The following is an 18,578-nucleotide window of genomic DNA, read 5'->3' as shown; positions in this document are numbered from 1 at the left end:
ACAAACCGGAAGTTGTGTGGGCTCCTCGTGTGTTCAGTGCCTACTTGACTAACGGCGTCCGTTTCCTCCTCCCGTCCATCAAACGATGTTTGACATTTGGAGGGCTACCGCTAACCGCACTGTTTAGTTAACCTATTACTGCTCATCCCTAACCATGAAATTTTAGTCTAAGTGACTAGCTGGCGCTTATGCTGGCTTTAATGGGTTTTCGAGAGGAAAGATGATCGCCTCACTTTCACGGGGAAGTTTGCTTGACGAGGTGCTGCACGGAGGCTTTAACGAGGTAACCGTTGTCTGGTTCCTGTTTAGTTGGTTAGCTTCAGCAAACCACAACGACATGAGCGATTCTGTCTTTTTCATAGTATCAAACGTGTGATATTAATATACGTGGTTTATTCTGAATATACGTGGTTTATTCTTGTAACGGTAAAGAAAATGCCAACTCGAATGTTTAACGTGGTTATTTTCCCCCAAAACAAATCAAGATTTGAACAGAAGCCTGCGTCACTTTTTGGTTGTTACAAATAAGTTTACCACGGCTAGATGATCTATACAATAAGGCTAAAATGTGCGCGACGTATTAGTAAAAATGTGTTGTTAATGGGTGGCTTGTGTATCCCGGACAACGGTGGTCACGTGATTGGACGGGACGACTAATTTAAAAAAAGGAATAAAACCCTTGAAATATACGCGTGTGGTATTTAAAGGCAACTGTACCCTTAGAAAATATTTTTTATAGTTTTAAAACGAAATTTAAAAAACATTTGGAGTTGGGATACAGATGGCTGGCCCCACCCCCCTTTGTCCTGGCATGATAAACAAAGGAGCACTATTTTCTGCCTTGTGTGTCCCATAAGGAAAACACTTCCTCTTTTCAACATTAATTAAACCGTGATGGGGTTTTTTTTTTGCATTCTTTTTTTAAATACAGCAACAACTGACCACCTACATCTCCTGGGTGAACGCTCAGCTCAAGAGAAAACCTGGACTGAAGCCGATCACTGACCTCAGGAGGGATCTGCAGGATGGAGTGGTTCTCGTACAGCTCATAGAGTTAGTTGGTAAATGCACACCAATCCAGCATTGTCGAAATTGTGATTGGACAAAGAGCAATAATTATCTGCACTACGATCAATAAAATCTAGCTGATCTAGCTATGCTGCAAAATGTTGGCGCGTTTCCCAATACGACCACAAGAGGGCGACTCTCCAACATCACACTGTCCCATTGTCAAAAAGTGTAATGAACCTGTAGCCTCTAGAAAGGTCATATAATTTGTATCTTCCTGGGTTTTTTTTCATGCATATTTGTAACAGCTGGGGAAGTGCTTGAGGATGTTTCTGTGGCTCCTCAAAGCAAAGAAGATAGCAGGAAGAATGTGGAGCAAGTCCTGCAGTTCATCGCCTCCAGACATATACGCATGCCTCATATCTCAGCAAGAGGTATGTCTTGCCATAGACATTTTAATGGATTTTTAAAATTATTTGAAATTATCTTTCTGCAGACATTGTTGAAGGTAACCTGAAATCTGTGATGAGGATTATTCTGGCTCTGGCTGCTCACTTCAAGCCCTCAGCCAATCACAGGGTTGCTTCAGGAAATGGGAGGGGCTCAACAGGCGCACCTTGCCACAACCCTCTGTCCACTGTGGCACTGGCGCAAGGTGCTGCTGCTACTCTAACATCAGCCCGATATGACGCCTCACTGCCTGCAAGTGCGTCACGCATGCACAGGTACGCTATGTGCAACCTCCAAAGTCAAAATGAGTTAAACTACAACTAAAATACTTCAAAGAAATCTGTCAATCAAACTGAGCCTTGTTATTGCACCTCTTATCGGTTCTCCGAGTGACTGTAAAGCATAACAGTGATTTCAAATACATCCTTTGCGGCTCACCTTTCAGTGGCTGGAGGTCAGATTTGGACAAAAGTGTGTGTGTTCGTGCACTGGTGAAGCAGTACGAGAGAGGAACCCCGGACGAGCAGGACAATGCACAGACCAACAGGTAATTGAAAATCGGTACCAACACATCTCAAGGCTTAATCTCTTCTGTTGTGGGCTTGAGAGTTTGGTAATAACTTATAACATTTAATGCTATAATCTAAGTGTGAGGAATTTTTTTAAATATAGATAGCAAACAGTTGACTGTTTGTCTGTAATTTCACACCAGGGGCGAAATGTGCTGAATTTTGCTTGCAGTTAATGTGATGTAATAGCAATGATTTGCCGTCTTTAACAGTTACTTCTCCACACTAACAGAACAGTAGACTACATTCTCCCATTTATTTCTATGTGTGTCATGCCCGATGGGTTGGTAACATGGTGTGTGTTCCCGAAGCAGAGGATTGAGGGGAAAAAAAAATAATCAGCCTTTATCCTCTTCAATCACATGTCCTGTTTTTACACTGGCATTGTATCATACTGAGAGGCGTTTCTAATATTCTGGTTTCTTTTCATTTTTTTTTTTTCCCGCACTGACCGGTGCAGCAGTATTAGAAGTTAAACCCCATCATTGTGTGTGGCTTAATTAGGAGATAGGCTTTTGGTGGAAAAGCTGCGCTGGTTGCCATGGTAGCATGTGACTAGCAAGACGCAGAGGGCGTGTGCATATTTGTGTGTTAGAGTGTGGAAGATGATGAACTAGCATGAGTCTGGTGGACCACAGTCAGTCAGATGGGGGCAACGCAGATTAAATGGTAAGATTAGTTGTGTTAAAACTGTATTACAAAATGAGCTCGACTCTATGCCGTTGTGGCAATATGTCGTTATATAACCGTATGTTTTGAAAGCCTTTGTAAGTGTTTTCTCTTGATTTATTTGCACACTATCTTTCTTTCTTTGTTTCTCTCGAGTCTCAGCTCAGTGAGTCCTTTACCATCTCCCAGAGCTCCACCCAGCACCCAAGCAGACCACCAGCAAGAAGAGCACACGCTATCAGAGGACCAGGGTAAGCGTTACGTCTCGGAGTCGCGACGCGTTGCGTGATTTGTGCCTCATTATTAATTACTAAGTATCTACATGTAGTCGAGTCTTCTCTTACCGAAGCGGAGACGACCTGGGAGTATTCCATCAGTGAAACTCTGAAGAGGGAGGTTGAGGATACTCGTAAAATGGTGTCGGCTTTGCAGGTAGACAAGTGGATAGTTTGTGTTTTTCTTGTTTGATAAATGAATGAATAAATGATTAAAAACAGCTTTAAAACTATTTAATGTAAAAGTTGAATCCAGGTGAACTGTGCTCAGGCATTGACTTTTTTTTTTTTTTTTTTAATACCACTATACCACTAACAGCATAGTGTATCACACTTAATTGCTGATGTCAAATAATTATTTTCATAACTATTTTTGTTTATGGTTACAAAAAGGGAACTTTGTATTGCTCTACATCGCCCCCCGGTGTCAACCTTTGTCTTTTGTGCTTCTGAGGCCCTCCTGCTGCAAGGCTCTCTGCCGGAGGACGAGCAAGATCAGTCTTTAAATATAAATTTGGATGACGGTCATCCCGAACAACAGCTGGTAAGCATTTTCTCCCCCTCCCACTTCCTTTCATATGTTTTAATTTATATTGCTTCTTTTCATTTTCTGTTGGAGCCCTCCCTTTTTATTCCTACCCTGCTTCCTCGTGCTCCACATAGATCGCATTTCTTGACACACTGTGTGTGTATGTGTGTATGACAATGTAGCTATGTGTGTGCGCTGACACGGGTGTCAGTTTCCGTGCATTCTCACACTCCTCCTTTTGTCCTCGCTCTCTTCCCAGGTAGTCATCCGCAGCCGTTTGGATCAGAGTATGGAGGAGTCTCGAGAGCTGAAGGTACGTTTTTGTATTATTATTTTTTTTTCGTTTCAAGCACTTGATTAAATCCAACAAGCTCTTTCTTGCTATGTCAGACCCATTCATATTTAACTCACCGGTTTAGAGGGAGCTGTTGTGCTGTAAGCAAGAGATGAGACACCTCCAAGGAATCAAGGCAAGATGCACGCAGAATTTACACAATCTCAAATAGCGTCGGGTAAAATCAAGCTGGGTTTTGCTTATGTGATGAAAATTCCAGGAGGCCCAGCAGCAGCGCCTGTGCACTCAGGAGGCAGCCATACTTCAACTGAAGCAAGAGCTGCTTCGGGCCAGCCTGGCTAAGGATGAACTGAACAATCACAAGGTATGAAAATATACTCAATCGCCGTGTTGAATGTCATTTTGGATTCTAAGGATGTTATTTGTCCTAGACCGAGCTGCAGTGGAAGCTGGAGGAATGTAACCGCCTGTGGAATGACTGCAAGGTGGACAGACAGTACTGTAACTCAACACCATATGTTGCTTTCTTCCCATGGCATTACATAAAACCCCTTTCTTTATTCTCAGTAGATATGGTCCGCATTGCTGGTATCAAATCTTGTTGTTGTTCCTCTTTTGAGTTGGCCTTCTGTAACTTATTTGTCCTCTTTTTTTTTTTTGTTACCGAAGAAGGAAGTTGGGCAGAAGGACCGACTTCTGCAACAGCTCAAACAAAAGCTTGAAGAAAGCCAAAAGGAGCAGGTACAGAAATCATGTTGAATAAATTGCATTTTGTTCCACGAGGTTCTTACTGGGCGATGTTTTTTGTTGTTGTTTTTTTTCCCTCCCAGAGTGAGTTACAAAAGGAGCTCGACCACAAAAACAGCATTAGGCAAGAAGTAATGAATAGAGATCTACAACAGGTATTGTTGATTTTAAGTACACGACTTATCAAATTCTGAACACCAGGAATGTATCTGACAATAAACCTTTCTCAGATTTCCCCATGCACTGGAAACAATGGCTATTGCCACTCTGGAAATCCTGCTTCCTCCATATCAAGTGTAAGTTGTCATGGATAATTCACTGACATTAAGTAGACGATGAAACAGCATTTTTTTTTTTAAGGCGGACGAGGTTCAGCTACTCAGAGATGCACTCCGAAGTCTGAGGAACGACTTCAGAGCCCACGACCCACAGCACCACACACTGGACACCCTGGAGCAAGGCATCGTGTCACTCATCGACAGACTGCATGCTCTACATACACACAGGGTGTGTATTTTAGTGTGAGTTCGACCTAATCAAACAAAATTTTGAATTCCTCCCTGTGGATTTTATTTACCCCAGGCTAGAGGGAAGTCTCCCCGACGCAAAGGACAGAACAGTGATTGTGACTCTTGGCCAAGTAAGTTGAGTAGTCTGTGAAACACGAGTTATGCTTAATATGTATTTTTAGCATCCGCTGTGTTTCTGGTTTGATTCCTTGCAGAGGTTTGTCAGTCCAACAGCACCTCCAAACCCTCCACTAAGATACTGTACTTCACCGGAAGATCCCCAACACCTTCGATGATCAACATACCCAAAAGGTGAGTTAAGTATGACGTCAGCATATTTGTACATATGGTTTCAATGTGAGTGTTACATTTCGACAGGTTGGGTGAGGTGACTCTCAAGGATGTGAAGGCAGCTGTGGATCAAGAGGGGAACTACAGGTACCACTTTAAGGCTTTGGACCCGGAATTTGGTACTGTGAAAGAGGAGGTAAGATGAGGCTGATGGGGCATCACAATGGAAGACTCGAGAATTGCCTAAGTGAAATCCAGTGTGGTGTATTATTTGTGTGAAAACAGGTTTTCCTAGATGGTGCCATCGTTCCTGGCTGGGAAGGTAAAATTGTAGCCTGGGTGGAGGAAGACCATGGTCAAGACAGGTAACAACATCAACATGTCTCTCCTATTTTTTACAAGTTTTACTGAGCTCTTTTAATGCTTTCTTTTTACATTTTTAGACCTTCATAGGTGTACAAAGCCACGAAACTGGAAGCTTGAAGACAATTTGAGATTCGACTTTTTACACTTTGTACAAGACAGTCAGAAATGTGGATTTTTATGCTGGACTCGCTGTAGTGTCAATGTTTGTCATATCGTAGAACTCAGTGCCTTGCAACCATGTCCTTGATATTGCCAGACCTTCACTACAGTGTCAGAAATCTAACATTTGACAATGTCCACCTCCTGTTACTGGTATTAGAAGTGTTTGGAATATCCTTTCATTCATTCATTTTTCAGCACTGTAGTCTTTAAAACAACTGTATCAGTTTGAATGCATTTGATCCTTTAGCCTGCAACAGATGTAATTTTAAGTTGTCAGTATTACCCACCACAGGAGTTAATAGGACATGATTTTAAAAGTGGCCTGATGTTAATATTGTTGTTTTCCCCCCTCAAATGACTCAACTGCCTTGCATGTTAACTTTCTGGACATGCTTCTGTGAATAGTTGTCAAATTTATTTGCCTTAGAAATGCTGATGAATGGCACTGTTAACCTACTGTTTACTGTTTCGTTGGAAAAAAACGTCATGTTTGTATTTTTAATGATGCTCTGCTATGAGTTTGACTTCTAGGACCTAAATAAGGAACTGTACCTTTATTTATTGTGTGTGAGTGTTTTTGTGTGTGTGTTCCGCTTCCATGTTGATGAAATTATGTCAGACCCTGTTCACTTGCACTCATGCTTAAATACTGTTTCCTTTTCTAACAAGCCAATTAGATTATGCGTCAAACTAAATGCCATAACGGTCTGCAAAATGTACAGTTTTAATTTTTTTTTTATTCTGCATCTAAAGATTTACAAACAAGTGACTTGTCTTTTGTTGAACGATGTGCAAAATAAAACTGGCAGATGAAAAATATTGTTTATTTATTTTTACTTCAGTCTGCAGGACATCTATCTGTTTGTGTGCCGTTCATTTTACACCACAACAGTTTTACGACACCTTTAGCCGAGATACGGCAATGCGTGTAGAGTGCCGGAAAGCGGTGTGTTTTGGACAGGAGGAGGAGGTCATTGGAAAGTGACGAGTGGCACCGGAGCGGTTGTTAGAGGCTTTTCCTCATGTCCGTGTAAACTAATTATTTAAATCATAGCTCTATATAGTTATTCAACGGCTCCGACATGCTTCGTCTAATTCTGCGGCTCAGGCCTTCCGCCGGGCTCTCTCGTCCCCGTGCCCTCCCGACTGGGCCTGGCACCTCTGCCGTCAGCTCCCGTTGCGTATCTGGAACCAGCTATGCAAGGCGGCTACACCGCGTAGCCGGTTCCCGGACTGTGTGCTCGACCGTTGGCTTCAGTCACAGGGGAGCACTGCTGCGATGTCCCCAGCTTACCGTGAGCCGTCGGGGCGAGCGTTTCTACAGTCTGCCGCCGCACGAGAAGGTACTGTCACCGGGTTTCCGGTTGCTACAATGCCCACTTCACTTAGCATGACCTCCGTCATTGGCACAGACATGATGAAACTTACAATGCAGTTTATTACATTACATTAATAAACTTCAAATATGTGTAGGTGCCACTGCAGAGATTTGATTTCAGCTTCCTTTAATTTCCGACTTTAAAGTGGATTTAAACTGTCATTTAACGAGTAGCTGCTAATAGCTACTTTGATATGCTTTTATTACATTTCCCCCCCAATCTTTACTGAACCAAGGCGTATTAAATAATCAAAATAGAATTACAAACCAAAATGTCCAAAAAAGTCAACAGTGATATAATTATGGATCTGTTATTATGTGATCATGTCTTCATTTTTAGTGCTTTCAATAATGTGCTGCTGTTATTTTTTAACAGGTGGAGCTGCCTGCACTGTCACCCACCATGCAGACTGGCACCATTGCTCGTTGGGAAAAGAAGGAAGGAGACAAAATCGGCGAGGGAGACCTCATAGCAGAGGTTTGCTGATTGTGTGATGCGTGTGTATGAATGTGCAGAAAGATCACATTGTCTCTTTGTAGGTGGAGACGGACAAGGCCACGGTGGGATTTGAGATGCTGGAAGAGTGCTATCTTGCCAAAATTCTTGTTCCTGAAGGGACCAGAGATGTAGAGATCGGATCTGTAATTTGTATCACCGTTGCTAGGTAAAAAGAACGGCAATGCCTGATGATTGTGAAAGGTGATGAGAATAAAAACAAATTAAAAAAAGTCAACTTTATGTTGTCCACCTTGCAGTCCAGACCTCATCCCAGCATTTAAAGACGTTACGTTGGACTCCATCACTTCAGCTTCTTCATCAGCGGCTGCAGCTCCTCCTCCTCCTCCAGCTGCAGCTGCAAGTGCACCGCCTGCTGCTCCAGGAAGCTCCTACCCGACACACTTAAAGGTATTTGAACAATGGTTCAAATAAATGGCACTCCAGAAAACATTGGGTGTCTTTCAGATTGCACTTCCCGCACTCTCCCCTACCATGACGATGGGCACGGTGCAGCGCTGGGAGAAGAAGGTTGGCGAGAAGCTCAGCGAGGGAGATCTGTTGGCTGAGATAGAGACGGACAAGGCAACCATCGGTAAACTCCCCCCGTCCTGCACTTGTCGTTTCGATCCAACTCATTGCGTCCTGTTTAGGTTTCGAGGTGCAGGAGGAGGGATATTTGGCCAAAATAATGGTGTCGGAGGGGACGCGCGACGTCCCGTTGGGAACGCCTCTGTGCATCATCGTGGAGAAGGAGAGCGACATCGCTGCCTTCAAGGACTATGTCGAAACAGGCATTGCAGAGATTTCGACACCTCCTCCTGCTCCAGCACCAGTAAGACACTCTCACACAGCTACGAAATATTGCTTTGTCATTTTGTTTGTCCATATCAAAGACATCACAGGTATTTGCGACTAAAGCAAATTAAAAGCAAGACGTGTTTGTGATCCATTTTTGACGCCACCTTCGCTTCATGTAACATGCACATTATTTTGAAACATTTAGGTTGGAGCACTCGGAAGTCACTAATACTTTCTTCACGTAGGCAGCCGCTCCTGTCGCTGCACCGCCAACTCAGGCCCCCGCACCTGCCGCAGCGCCTTCCTTGACCCCCGAAGCCTCAGCACCCAGGCAGGGGCGTGTGTTCGCCAGCCCGCTTGCAAAGAAACTCGCTGCAGAGAAAGGCTTTGACCTGGCGCAGATCGCCGGTAAGTTGACAATCATTACAAAGCACTGGGCTTCACAAAAATAGGATGATGATATTTACGCTTCTTCCTTAGGTTCTGGTCCTGATGGACGCATTACCAGGAAAGACATTGACAATTTTGTTCCCGCAAAGGTTGCACCAGTCAGTGACACTTCAATGACTTTATTTCTTAAAAGTCTTATGCAGCACTTAATACTTTATACTATATGAGACTTTTTTCATCAGGAATTCAAAGTGTTTCCTTTTTGACAGGCCGTTCCAGCTCCGACTCCGGCTGCTCCGGCACCTGCTGGAGTTCCTGCTGCACCCGCCGGAACTTTCACAGACATCCCTATCAGTAATGTCCGTAAGGTGAGAGCAAACACGTCTTACTTGGTGGTAACACATCCACAAAATGTGATTGGCTTTGTTTGAATTTTCTTTTTTTTTTTTTTTTTGCTCCTCTGCAGGTCATCGCACAGAGGTTGATGCAGTCAAAGCAAACCATCCCTCACTATTACCTCTCTGTGGATGTCAACATGGACCAAGTTCTGGAGCTTAGGAAAGAACTCAATGAGGTACTGTTTTTTTTTTTGTGTCTACTTTTGGCTGGAACAGAATGAATGATAAGGTCATCTCCTGTGCTGTCCAGGAAGTGAAAGCCAGAAGTATCAAGCTAAGTGTGAACGACTTCATCATCAAAGCCAGCGCGTTGGCCTGCCTCAAGGTGCCCGAGTGCAACTCCTCCTGGATGGACACTGTCATTCGTCAGTGAGTAGCTTCAACGCCGCTCACATGAAACATCATAAGCATGGAAGAAATTACTGAAAGTTAAATCAAATTCATTCTTCAGTGAAGGGTGTCATATGTGTTTGATTCTTTTAGCAACCACGTGGTGGACGTGAGTGTGGCGGTGAGCACAGCCAACGGTCTCATCACGCCCATCGTGTTCAACGCGCACACCAAAGGACTGGCCGCCATCAGTGGCGACGTGTCGGCCCTCGCCGCCAAAGCGCGGGACGGCAAACTCCAGCCACACGAGTTCCAGGTACCATTCTACTAGTGGTAACCGTGCAAGAAGAAACTTAACGTTCAACATTACCCCACCAGGGAGGCACGTTCACCATCTCCAATTTGGGGATGTTCGGCGTCAAGAACTTCTCAGCGATCATCAACCCACCACAGTCTTGCATCCTCGCTGTGGGAGGCTCTGAAAAGCGCCTTTTGCCCGCTGACAATGAAAGAGGGTACATGTCAAGTTGAATTTGTGTGTGTGTGTGTGTGGGGGGGGGGGGGGGGATAACAACAGATTTCAAAGCTGTATTAAACAATCGCTGTTTTTCTTTTCAGTTTTGATGTGGCCAGCATGATGTCTGTGACGCTGAGCTGTGACCACCGGGTGGTGGATGGCGCGGTGGGCGCGCAGTGGCTCGCCGAGTTCCGGAAGTTCCTGGAGAAGCCCGTCACCATGCTCTTGTGAGGGGACTGCAGTGAACCGACGCCACCTATAGCGCACACGGGCCTCCTTGCCAAAGCGATCCCTTCGGTGGGCAAAACACTCTGAATCCCCCTGCGATCGGCGAGGATGCCACCAGGTCACTTCCCATTACCCTGACGAAGTCCGGGGCAGAACTCACTCCGCTTCCATCTCTAGTTCCTCTGTATTTATTAAAAATGTCCATATCACAAGAGAAACCTAGTTGTAATTCATCCTAGCCACGAAACACATGTGCAAAGGGAAATGTTACACTATCAACAATCAGATTTACTTTGAATGATTTGTGTGGAGTATACAGAAAGTATATGTCTGCTTTGTTCGCAGGCTAAAGGATTGAAAGTATTTAGTGCTACAGTATGTACATTCCACAGTAATGTATGATATACAGTACATCAGAATACAGTACAGCCCCCGACAAATGTGTTTTCAGTCCATGTCTCTTTTGGTCATTGAATATTATGTTTGGAAGCAGGTATTAAAACTGTAAAGAAACAACTGGATATTGTATTTATTTGTTTGAAGACACTAAAATTGATTTTTTCTCGCTTATCTATACATCTATACATCTATCTATATCTACATCTATCCATCTGTCTATATCGCCACCGCCATTTTCAGGCGTACCTTATAACAGGCAACTTTATTAGGGAAATATCATGGTCAAAGGTCACAGTCGTCAAACTCCAGTCCTCGGGGCTGCATTCCAACATGTTTTCCAAGTGACCCTCGTTAAGCGCACCTGCGTGAAAAGTTTTAGCCCCTTTCACGTTCTGCAGGCGCTAAAACTTTTCACGCAGGTGCGCTTAACGAGGGGAGCACACGGACACTCCATTAGGTACAGCGCCATTTTCAAGTGTACCTAATCACAGGCCACTTTATTAGGGAAATATCATGGTCAAACGTCACGGGTGTCAAGCTCTAGTCCTCGGGGCCGCGTTCCAACATGTTTTCCAAGAGTCCCTCGTTAAGCGCACCTGCGTGAAAAGTTTTAGCTCTTTTCACGTTCTGCAGGAGCTAAAACTTTTCACGCAGGTGCGCTTAACGAGGGGAGCACACGGACACTCCATTAGGTACACCGCCATTTTCAAGTGTACCTAATCACAGGCCACTTTATTAGGGAAATATCATGGTCAAAGGTCACGGGTGTCAAGCTCTAGTCCTCGGGGCCGCGTTCCAACATGTTTTCCAAGTGACCCTCGTTAAGCGCACCTGCGTGAAAAGTTTTAGCCCCTTTCACGTTCTGCAGGAGCTAAAACTTTTCACGCAGGTGTGCTTAACGAGGGGAGCACACGGACACTCCATTAGGTACACCGCCATTTTCAAGTGTACCTAATCACAGGCCACTTTATTAGGGAAATATCATGGTCAAAGGTCACGGGTGTCAAGCTCTAGTCCTCGGGGCCGCGTTCCAACATGTTTTCCAAGTGACCCTCGTTAAGCGCACCTGCGTGAAAAGTTTTAGCCCCTTTCACGTTCTGCAGGAGCTAAAACTTTTCACGCAGGTGCGCTTAACGAGGGGAGCACACGGACACTCCATTAGGTACACCGCCATTTTCAAGTGTACCTAATCACAGGCCACTTTATTAGGGAAATATCATGGTCAAAGGTCACGGGTGTCAAGCTCTAGTCTTCGGGGCCGCGTTCCAACATGTTTTCCAAGAGTCCCTCGTTAAGCGCACCTGTGTGAAAAGTTTTAGCTCTTTTCACGTTCTGCAGGAGCTAAAACTTTTCACGCAGGTGCGCTTAACGAGGGGAGCACACGGACACTCCATTAGGTACACCGCCATTTTCAAGTGTACCTAATCACTGGCCACTTTATTAGGGAAATATCATGGTCAAAGGTCACGGGTGTCAAGCTCTAGTCCTCGGGGCCGCGTTCCAACATGTTTTCCAAGTGACCCTCGTTAAGCGCACCTGCGTGAAAAGTTTTAGCCCCTTTCACGTTCTGCAGGAGCTAAAACTTTTCACGCAGGTGCGCTTAACGAGGGGAGCACACGGACACTCCATTAGGTACACCGCCATTTTCAAGTGTACCTAATCACAGGCCACTTTATTAGGGAAATATCATGGTCAAAGGTCACGGGTGTCAAGCTCTAGTCCTCGGGGCCGCGTTCCAACATGTTTTCCAAGTGACCCTCGTTAAGCGCACCTGCGTGAAAAGTTTTAGCCCCTTTCACGTTCTGCAGGAGCTAAAACTTTTCACGCAGGTGCGCTTAACGAGGGGAGCACACGGACACTCCATTAGGTACACCGCCATTTTCAAGTGTACCTGATCACAGGCCACTTTATTAGGGAAATATCATGGTCAAAGGTCACGGGTGTCAAGCTCTAGTCCTCGGGGCCGCGTTCCAACATGTTTTCCAAGTGACCCTCGTTAAGCGCACCTGCGTGAAAAGTTTTAGCCCCTTTCACGTTCTGCAGGAGCTAAAACTTTTCACGCAGGTGCGCTTAACGAGGGGAGCACACGGACACTCCATTAGGTACACCGCCATTTTCAAGTGTACCTAATCACAGGCCACTTTATTAGGGAAATATCATGGTCAAAGGTCACGGGTGTCAAGCTCTAGTCCTCGGGGCCGCGTTCCAACATGTTTTCCAAGTGACCCTCGTTAAGCGCACCTGCGTGAAAAGTTTTAGCCCCTTTCACGTTCTGCAGGAGCTAAAACTTTTCACGCAGGTGCGCTTAACGAGGGGAGCACACGGACACTCCATTAGGTACACCGCCATTTTCAAGTGTACCTGATCACAGGCCACTTTATTAGGGAAATATCATGGTCAAAGGTCACGGGTGTCAAGCTCTAGACCTCGGGGCCGCGTTCCAACATGTTTTCCAAGTGACCCTCGTTAAGCGCACCTGCGTGAAAAGTTTTAGCCCCTTTCACGTTCTGCAGGAGCTAAAACTTTTCACGCAGGTGCGCTTAACGAGGGGAGCACACGGACACTCCATTAGGTACACCGCCATTTTCAAGTGTACCTAATCACAGGCCACTTTATTAGGGAAATATCATGGTCAAAGGTCACAGGTGTCAAGCTCTCGTCCTCGGGGCCGCGTTCCAACATGTTTTCCAAGATTCCCTCGTTAAGCGCACCTGCGCGAAAAGTTTTAGCTCCTGCCGAACGTGAAACTGACCAAAAACTTTTCACGCAGGTGTGTTTAACGAGGGTAACTTGGAAAACATATTGGAACGCGGCCCCTAAGATTCCCTCGTTAAGTGCACCTGCGTGAAAACTTTTAGCTCCTGCAGCACGTGAAAATGACCAAAACTTTTCACGCAGGTGTGTTTAACGAGGGTAACTTGGAATACATATTGGAACGCGGCCCCCTGAAGACTGGAGGTCAACACCCCTGGTTTAACTGAGAGTGAATGGCTGAATGGTTTATGACTTGGGTTGATGTTCAGCATTTGTGCAACACTTTCAAACCTTTCTTGAAAGCTTCATGGTTTGTGATAATATAAACAAATCTTTGACCATACCGCAGACAATGATTGAGGGGATAATCATTTTATTCATATTTTTATTATGTACATTTGTCTAATCAAGACTTTTTTACTGTATGAACACACTGATATGCTATGAATGCCTAATGAATGTTTTCATGCTACAAGCAACATTTAGCAGAACACTCAACAAAACAGTAAAATTCCAGTGTTTGATAATATCCAGTAGTGGTGTTAATGCTGTGGTTAAGTTAAGCTTTAAGCTTTTAACCTCGTTCACAGATAACTTCAATGACGCTCTGCTCCATCGGAGCAGGATCCAGGCAGCGGTGGGCAGAGCTTCCGACTATCTCATCCAGCAGGAAATGTACGAGGTTTTCGTCAGACACAAAACGCCACAAGTACATCTGCAGGTAGTGACAGTCGACCTGGATTTGCTGCAGCCCGTAGCGTCCGAAAGTACGCAACCGGACGCACTCCAGGAATGTCTTTAAGCTGATTTTGATGATTCCCGTCATGACTGAGACCTGCAACGGAGGAAGAATGAGTGTTTGAGTGACTGACTGTGTGTGTATATTTGCAAGTCAGTACACAATAAAAAAAAAAAAGAGCACTTGCCTTATTAAACTCCACTGAGCTGAAGATGTCAATGCGCTCAGAAAACAGCTTGTGTATGTTGCTCAACAGATTGGTGTCCATGGGAGCGCTGCAGAGAGTCAAACAGAAACATTAAAAAAAAACTTACAAAGGCGTTTTGGCCATGGGTGCATGTACATATGCACTTATAATTAAAAAAAAAAAAAAAAAACATTTACGACCCTCATCAAAAGTAATGTTTTAAGATTTGTTTCAAATGATACTAAACTTTTTTGGGGAACATTGTAGTGTACATTCACAAATTAAACTATTAATAAGGGCAATTAAAATTTTGAAGGGGCGTCAATTCCTTGGAGTCTTTACATTTAATGATTGCTCAGAGTTAAAGCTCTCACAAAGCAAGAGAAAGTAAAAAGTCATCAATATTCCATCATCATCAAAAAGAAATTCAAACCTTGGTGTGTAGCTTGCGGCATAGCGAGTTTGCTGCCTTGAGCTGCTGTAGACCGAGAACGTCCTTTTGCTGGAGTCACTACTGTGCGCTTTCCTCACACCTTCCTCATACAGAAGCCCCACCTAAGACAAAATATCAGCTGGAAGAGGTCTGCATGAACATTAAATGTCCTTTCAAGGCCATATATGTCACCTGCACGTCAATGGAGGTGGTGTCCTCGACAACTCTCTTCATCACCGCACGCACATTTCGGGGTTCGATCGTGTTGACCCAGTCTCGTGTTTCAACGCTCTTTCGAAGCATCTGGGAAATAATAAGGCCTTGGACCTGCAAATATGAACACAAACTGGATGCATGAAGTCATCCGCTTCCCCAAGTAGCACGAGGTACTACCTTCACGTAATGGTTGAGTAGTTTCTGTGCTGCCTCCCTGGCTTCCGCGCATAGAGCAGTGACTGCCGTTACCGGACTGTGGTGCTGAAAATGTACGCGAAAGGAAACATTTGGCTCAAAGTTGAGTTCAATTAAAAACCATTCAACAGACAGCTACTACCTGCGCCAGGAATTGTTCATCAGTAAGAGTGAGGATGTAAGAGATTGTGGAGGTTTCGTAGTCTAAGCAGAGTCGGGAAAGGAGCAACAGGAGGGCTGGCGGGGTGGAGCCTCCTTTGTCTCCTGCGCTCTCGCAAAACTGACGAGAGGACTGGCATACAAACTTGATGAAACTCACAATCAGGCTCTCGCGGACGCCTTGGTAGCAAAATTCCCCCTGCGAGAAGATATAAAAGCATGAGAAACAATCACCATCAGAATGTTCTTCAACTAGTTTGAGACATTTTTTGACCTTAAAGTACGGCTTGTTGGAGAACGTGATGTTCTTGGCTGTGAACAGATGCACAGACGCCAACACAGACTTGATCTGATTTAAGATGGAAGCTGACAGGGAGGACAGCAGGTCCGGGAGGCTGCTTGCGCCATCTCTGCCAGAAGCCGGGCCGCCGAGATGAGAGCCGGCCCCCGGAGCGGCCAGCGAGAGGCGAGGCGTCGCCAGGGCCTGCCTCACGTCCGTCAAGCTGTCCATGTAGAAGTTCTGGAGCGCAGCCAGGTACTGCTTGACTCGCTCGGTCGCTGCGCGGATCACAATCTCGGTGCCTTGGTTGGGCACCGAGGAGCCCGGCAGCAGCTTGGCCACAGCTTGGAGTCTGCGATGGAATCGGTCGAGGGCATGGACCAAGAGGGAGTTATCCGCCACCCCCTTTTCCTCTTGGATCCTTCGCTCCACAAGCGAGAAATAGCGAGTGGCCAGCTTATCCACAAAGGCGTGCAGCTTACTCTTTGCCATCTGAGGAATATTCTTGGATGCTAGCTCGCCCGTCTGAGCGTGGTTGATGAAAAGTTCTTGATATGATGTAATGACCAAACACAAGCTGCTGACAAACTCATTGCAGCCTCTGTCGATGAACTCCAGGATGTCGGTGTTGGAGGAGGGAGAACGAAGAGCGCTTGTTTTGGGCGACCCGGCGGTGGCGCCAGGTGAAGGCTTGCGTGCCAAAGCAGTTTTTGCTGCTGATGCAGGCGGGCTGGGCTTAATCTCAGCTTCCAGGCCCTGCAGGTCCGACTCCAGGCGAGAACCGGCGTGGCTCAGGAACTTTTCACACAGCTCTTCTGCTGGCTCATCCAACTGCAACAGGAGCTCCACACACTCTGATAAGTCTTTAGCACTCGAGCCACCGTCCCTGTGAGCAAAACAACATCTGCTGCTTTGGTCTTCTGCCACCATGTCACATCAGCATCAACCAAACTGACCTGAACTTCTGCCGAAGCTCCTGCGCCAACTTGTCCATGATGGCATGACAGTCATCCTGAATGCCCTTGAAGGAAGGCATGTGGCTGTATTGCTGCAGCACACAACGAGCACGCCGGTGGGAGCTCACTGCTTGAGCGTAAGCTTGCAGCTCCAAGCATTTGTTTAACCTGGCGGGCAGTTCAAATAGAAACTGCAACTTTCTTAACAAAGTGTGGACCCCTAAGGAAGGCATAAACAAAACAACATGAAGCAACTCAACAAAACAGTAGAGATGGGAAAATGAAGGTTCAAATGTGTATTTTTTTTTTTTTTACTCCTCGAGCCATCGATTGGAATTTCTTAACCCCCTTTATTTAAACCAACAATGCCATCTAGAGGCCATCTGAAAGAAATTTGAAGCGAAATTCTCCTTTCCCATGACTACAAACCAAGATTAGGTCACCTGAGAGTTTTGTAATCTGAGCATGCTGGTCTTCAAGGGTACCACTGATGCGAGCACTAAAATCAGTGATCGCCGCCATGTTTGCAGACAGACAGTCCATTTCGTCCTCCATCTTTTTGAAATCATTCTTCATCTTTCTGATGGTATCTTGAGAAAGGTAGGCGAGAAGATATTTTTGAATTGGATAAAGAACTTGAGGATGAAAGTGAATTCTCTCACCTGTAGCTGATATGAATTTATTGTAGTTTTCATATACTAGCGTCTGCATGTCACTATCCAAAGAACGGATCTGCTTGACCATGCAGGTCTCATGGTCCATCAACTCGGAAAGAGAGCATTCTCGTCGAAGCTGAATTGGAACACATGATGGAAAATAGTTTAAGAAAAAAAGAGAAGTGGCTCTTCTTAATGAGGTCAGTGTTCTTCTCACCTTGTTTAGGTAGTGCTCTGGGTCAAAGTGCGGCCCGTTGATGTCACAGGGATCCAGGGACTGTGGCTTCTCATCCGCCTTTCCTTCTTCATTGAGCCCGTAGTAGAGCTTCAACATACCGTGGACCCTACGCTTCCTCCCTGGGTCTTCGGAGGCCGAGGCGTCCGCTTCCATTGAGATAAGCGGCTGGCTCATTGACAAGCAATAATAATGACTACCAGTCAGAAGACGAGCGTCCAAATTGCGAGGAGAAAAAGCGAGGTGCAAAAGAGCTGTCAATTATACTGTAAATTCGATTTACATACACAGAAACCGTCCGTAACATTACATTGAACACGACATTGCACTTCCGCTTGCGTAGCTTAGAAGGCGTGGCCACTGTGTTGCCAAAGAGTATTTGCTAGCAAGAGATGATAATCTTCCTTACTCATAACGTTGTACTTCTGGGTAATGAATACGTAATTGATGCTGTAGTGTATCTGTAGTGTACTATATTTTATTTTTAAATAAATAAACACGTCAATAACTAATTAGTCTGTGTCCAGAAGAGAAAAAGAAAAACTTTTATTGGTCAAATAATCAAAATTAGATGAGACCGGGATGATAATATTCCTTACTCACAACGTTGTACTTCCGGGTAATTTACATTGTAGTTAGTGCACTATATTTTATTTTTAAATAAATAAGCAAATAACTAATTAATCTGTCCAGAAGATGAAAAGAAAAACTTTTATTGGTCAAATAATCAAAATTAGACGAGACTGTTTTGCAATAATGTAAAATAAGAAAAATAATAATACAAAGGCAATTGAATATTATTTAATATGTATTAAACGCAGTTTCAGTGGTGATACATCCAGGGTCAGTGAGTCTAGGTTTTCTCTAACACACTATGTGATAAAGTACAAACTCAACACTTATAAATGATATACTTCGATCTAAGGAAGCAAGATTTTGCATTTAACAGACCAAATAAAAA

The 18,578-nt window shown here is 44.8% G+C and overlaps 3 protein-coding genes across 7 annotated transcripts; 2 read left to right on the top strand and 1 right to left on the bottom strand.

Annotated features, from left to right (window-relative positions):
• The first annotated feature begins 36 nt into the window (after window positions 1-36).
• LOC119134080 (dixin-like) lies at window positions 37-6,689 on the top strand. Of its 3 annotated transcripts, none has more exons than XM_037270542.1 (21): window positions 37-283; window positions 932-1,061; window positions 1,317-1,442; window positions 1,505-1,733; window positions 1,904-2,005; window positions 2,853-2,947; window positions 3,025-3,128; window positions 3,426-3,515; window positions 3,760-3,813; window positions 3,920-3,970; window positions 4,055-4,159; window positions 4,227-4,280; window positions 4,468-4,536; window positions 4,626-4,697; window positions 4,773-4,838; window positions 4,903-5,049; window positions 5,125-5,182; window positions 5,267-5,363; window positions 5,430-5,538; window positions 5,628-5,707; window positions 5,786-6,689. In XM_037270542.1, the coding sequence occupies exons 1-21, from the start codon at window positions 221-223 to the stop codon at window positions 5,793-5,795; spliced, it is 1,911 nt and encodes a 636-aa protein (XP_037126437.1). In that variant the 5' UTR covers window positions 37-220; the 3' UTR covers window positions 5,796-6,689. The 3 variants fall into 3 exon arrangements, with proteins under 3 accessions (XP_037126437.1, XP_037126438.1, XP_037126434.1); XM_037270543.1 differs by having other exon boundaries at window positions 38-283; window positions 2,859-2,947; window positions 4,465-4,536; XM_037270539.1 differs by having other exon boundaries at window positions 38-283; window positions 4,465-4,536.
• A 103-nt stretch (window positions 6,690-6,792) lies between these two features.
• dlat (dihydrolipoamide S-acetyltransferase (E2 component of pyruvate dehydrogenase complex)) lies at window positions 6,793-14,477 on the top strand. 3 transcript variants are annotated; one of them, XM_037270537.1, is made up of 15 exons: window positions 6,793-7,213; window positions 7,625-7,726; window positions 7,789-7,913; window positions 8,005-8,155; window positions 8,213-8,339; window positions 8,398-8,579; window positions 8,791-8,953; window positions 9,026-9,093; window positions 9,205-9,303; window positions 9,402-9,509; window positions 9,584-9,702; window positions 9,817-9,979; window positions 10,042-10,178; window positions 10,282-10,407; window positions 14,152-14,477. In XM_037270537.1, exons 1-15 carry the CDS (start codon window positions 6,953-6,955, stop codon window positions 14,153-14,155), a joined length of 1,935 nt encoding a protein of 644 aa, XP_037126432.1. In that variant the 5' UTR covers window positions 6,793-6,952; the 3' UTR covers window positions 14,156-14,477. The 3 variants fall into 3 exon arrangements, with proteins under 3 accessions (XP_037126432.1, XP_037126433.1, XP_037126431.1); XM_037270538.1 differs by lacking the exon at window positions 14,152-14,477 and having other exon boundaries at window positions 6,794-7,213; window positions 8,398-8,573; window positions 10,282-10,929; XM_037270536.1 differs by lacking the exon at window positions 14,152-14,477 and having other exon boundaries at window positions 6,794-7,213; window positions 10,282-10,929.
• vps51 (VPS51 subunit of GARP complex) lies at window positions 13,918-17,960 on the bottom strand. The gene is made up of 11 exons (XM_037270515.1): window positions 17,600-17,960; window positions 17,389-17,518; window positions 17,170-17,316; window positions 16,727-16,946; window positions 15,765-16,656; window positions 15,474-15,689; window positions 15,314-15,397; window positions 15,113-15,247; window positions 14,921-15,042; window positions 14,488-14,575; window positions 13,918-14,396 (listed from the first exon to the last, which is right to left on the bottom strand). Exons 1-11 carry the CDS (start codon window positions 17,792-17,794, stop codon window positions 14,136-14,138), a joined length of 2,490 nt encoding a protein of 829 aa, XP_037126410.1. The 5' UTR covers window positions 17,795-17,960; the 3' UTR covers window positions 13,918-14,135.
• Window positions 17,961-18,578: the final 618 nt, after the last annotated feature.

This window comes from Syngnathus acus, chromosome 14, assembly GCF_901709675.1.
Source record: "Syngnathus acus chromosome 14, fSynAcu1.2, whole genome shotgun sequence".
NCBI lineage: Eukaryota > Metazoa > Chordata > Actinopteri > Syngnathiformes > Syngnathidae > Syngnathus > Syngnathus acus.
Note: the sequence above shows the minus strand (reverse complement) of the source record. Positions and strands in the feature narration are given on the sequence as shown.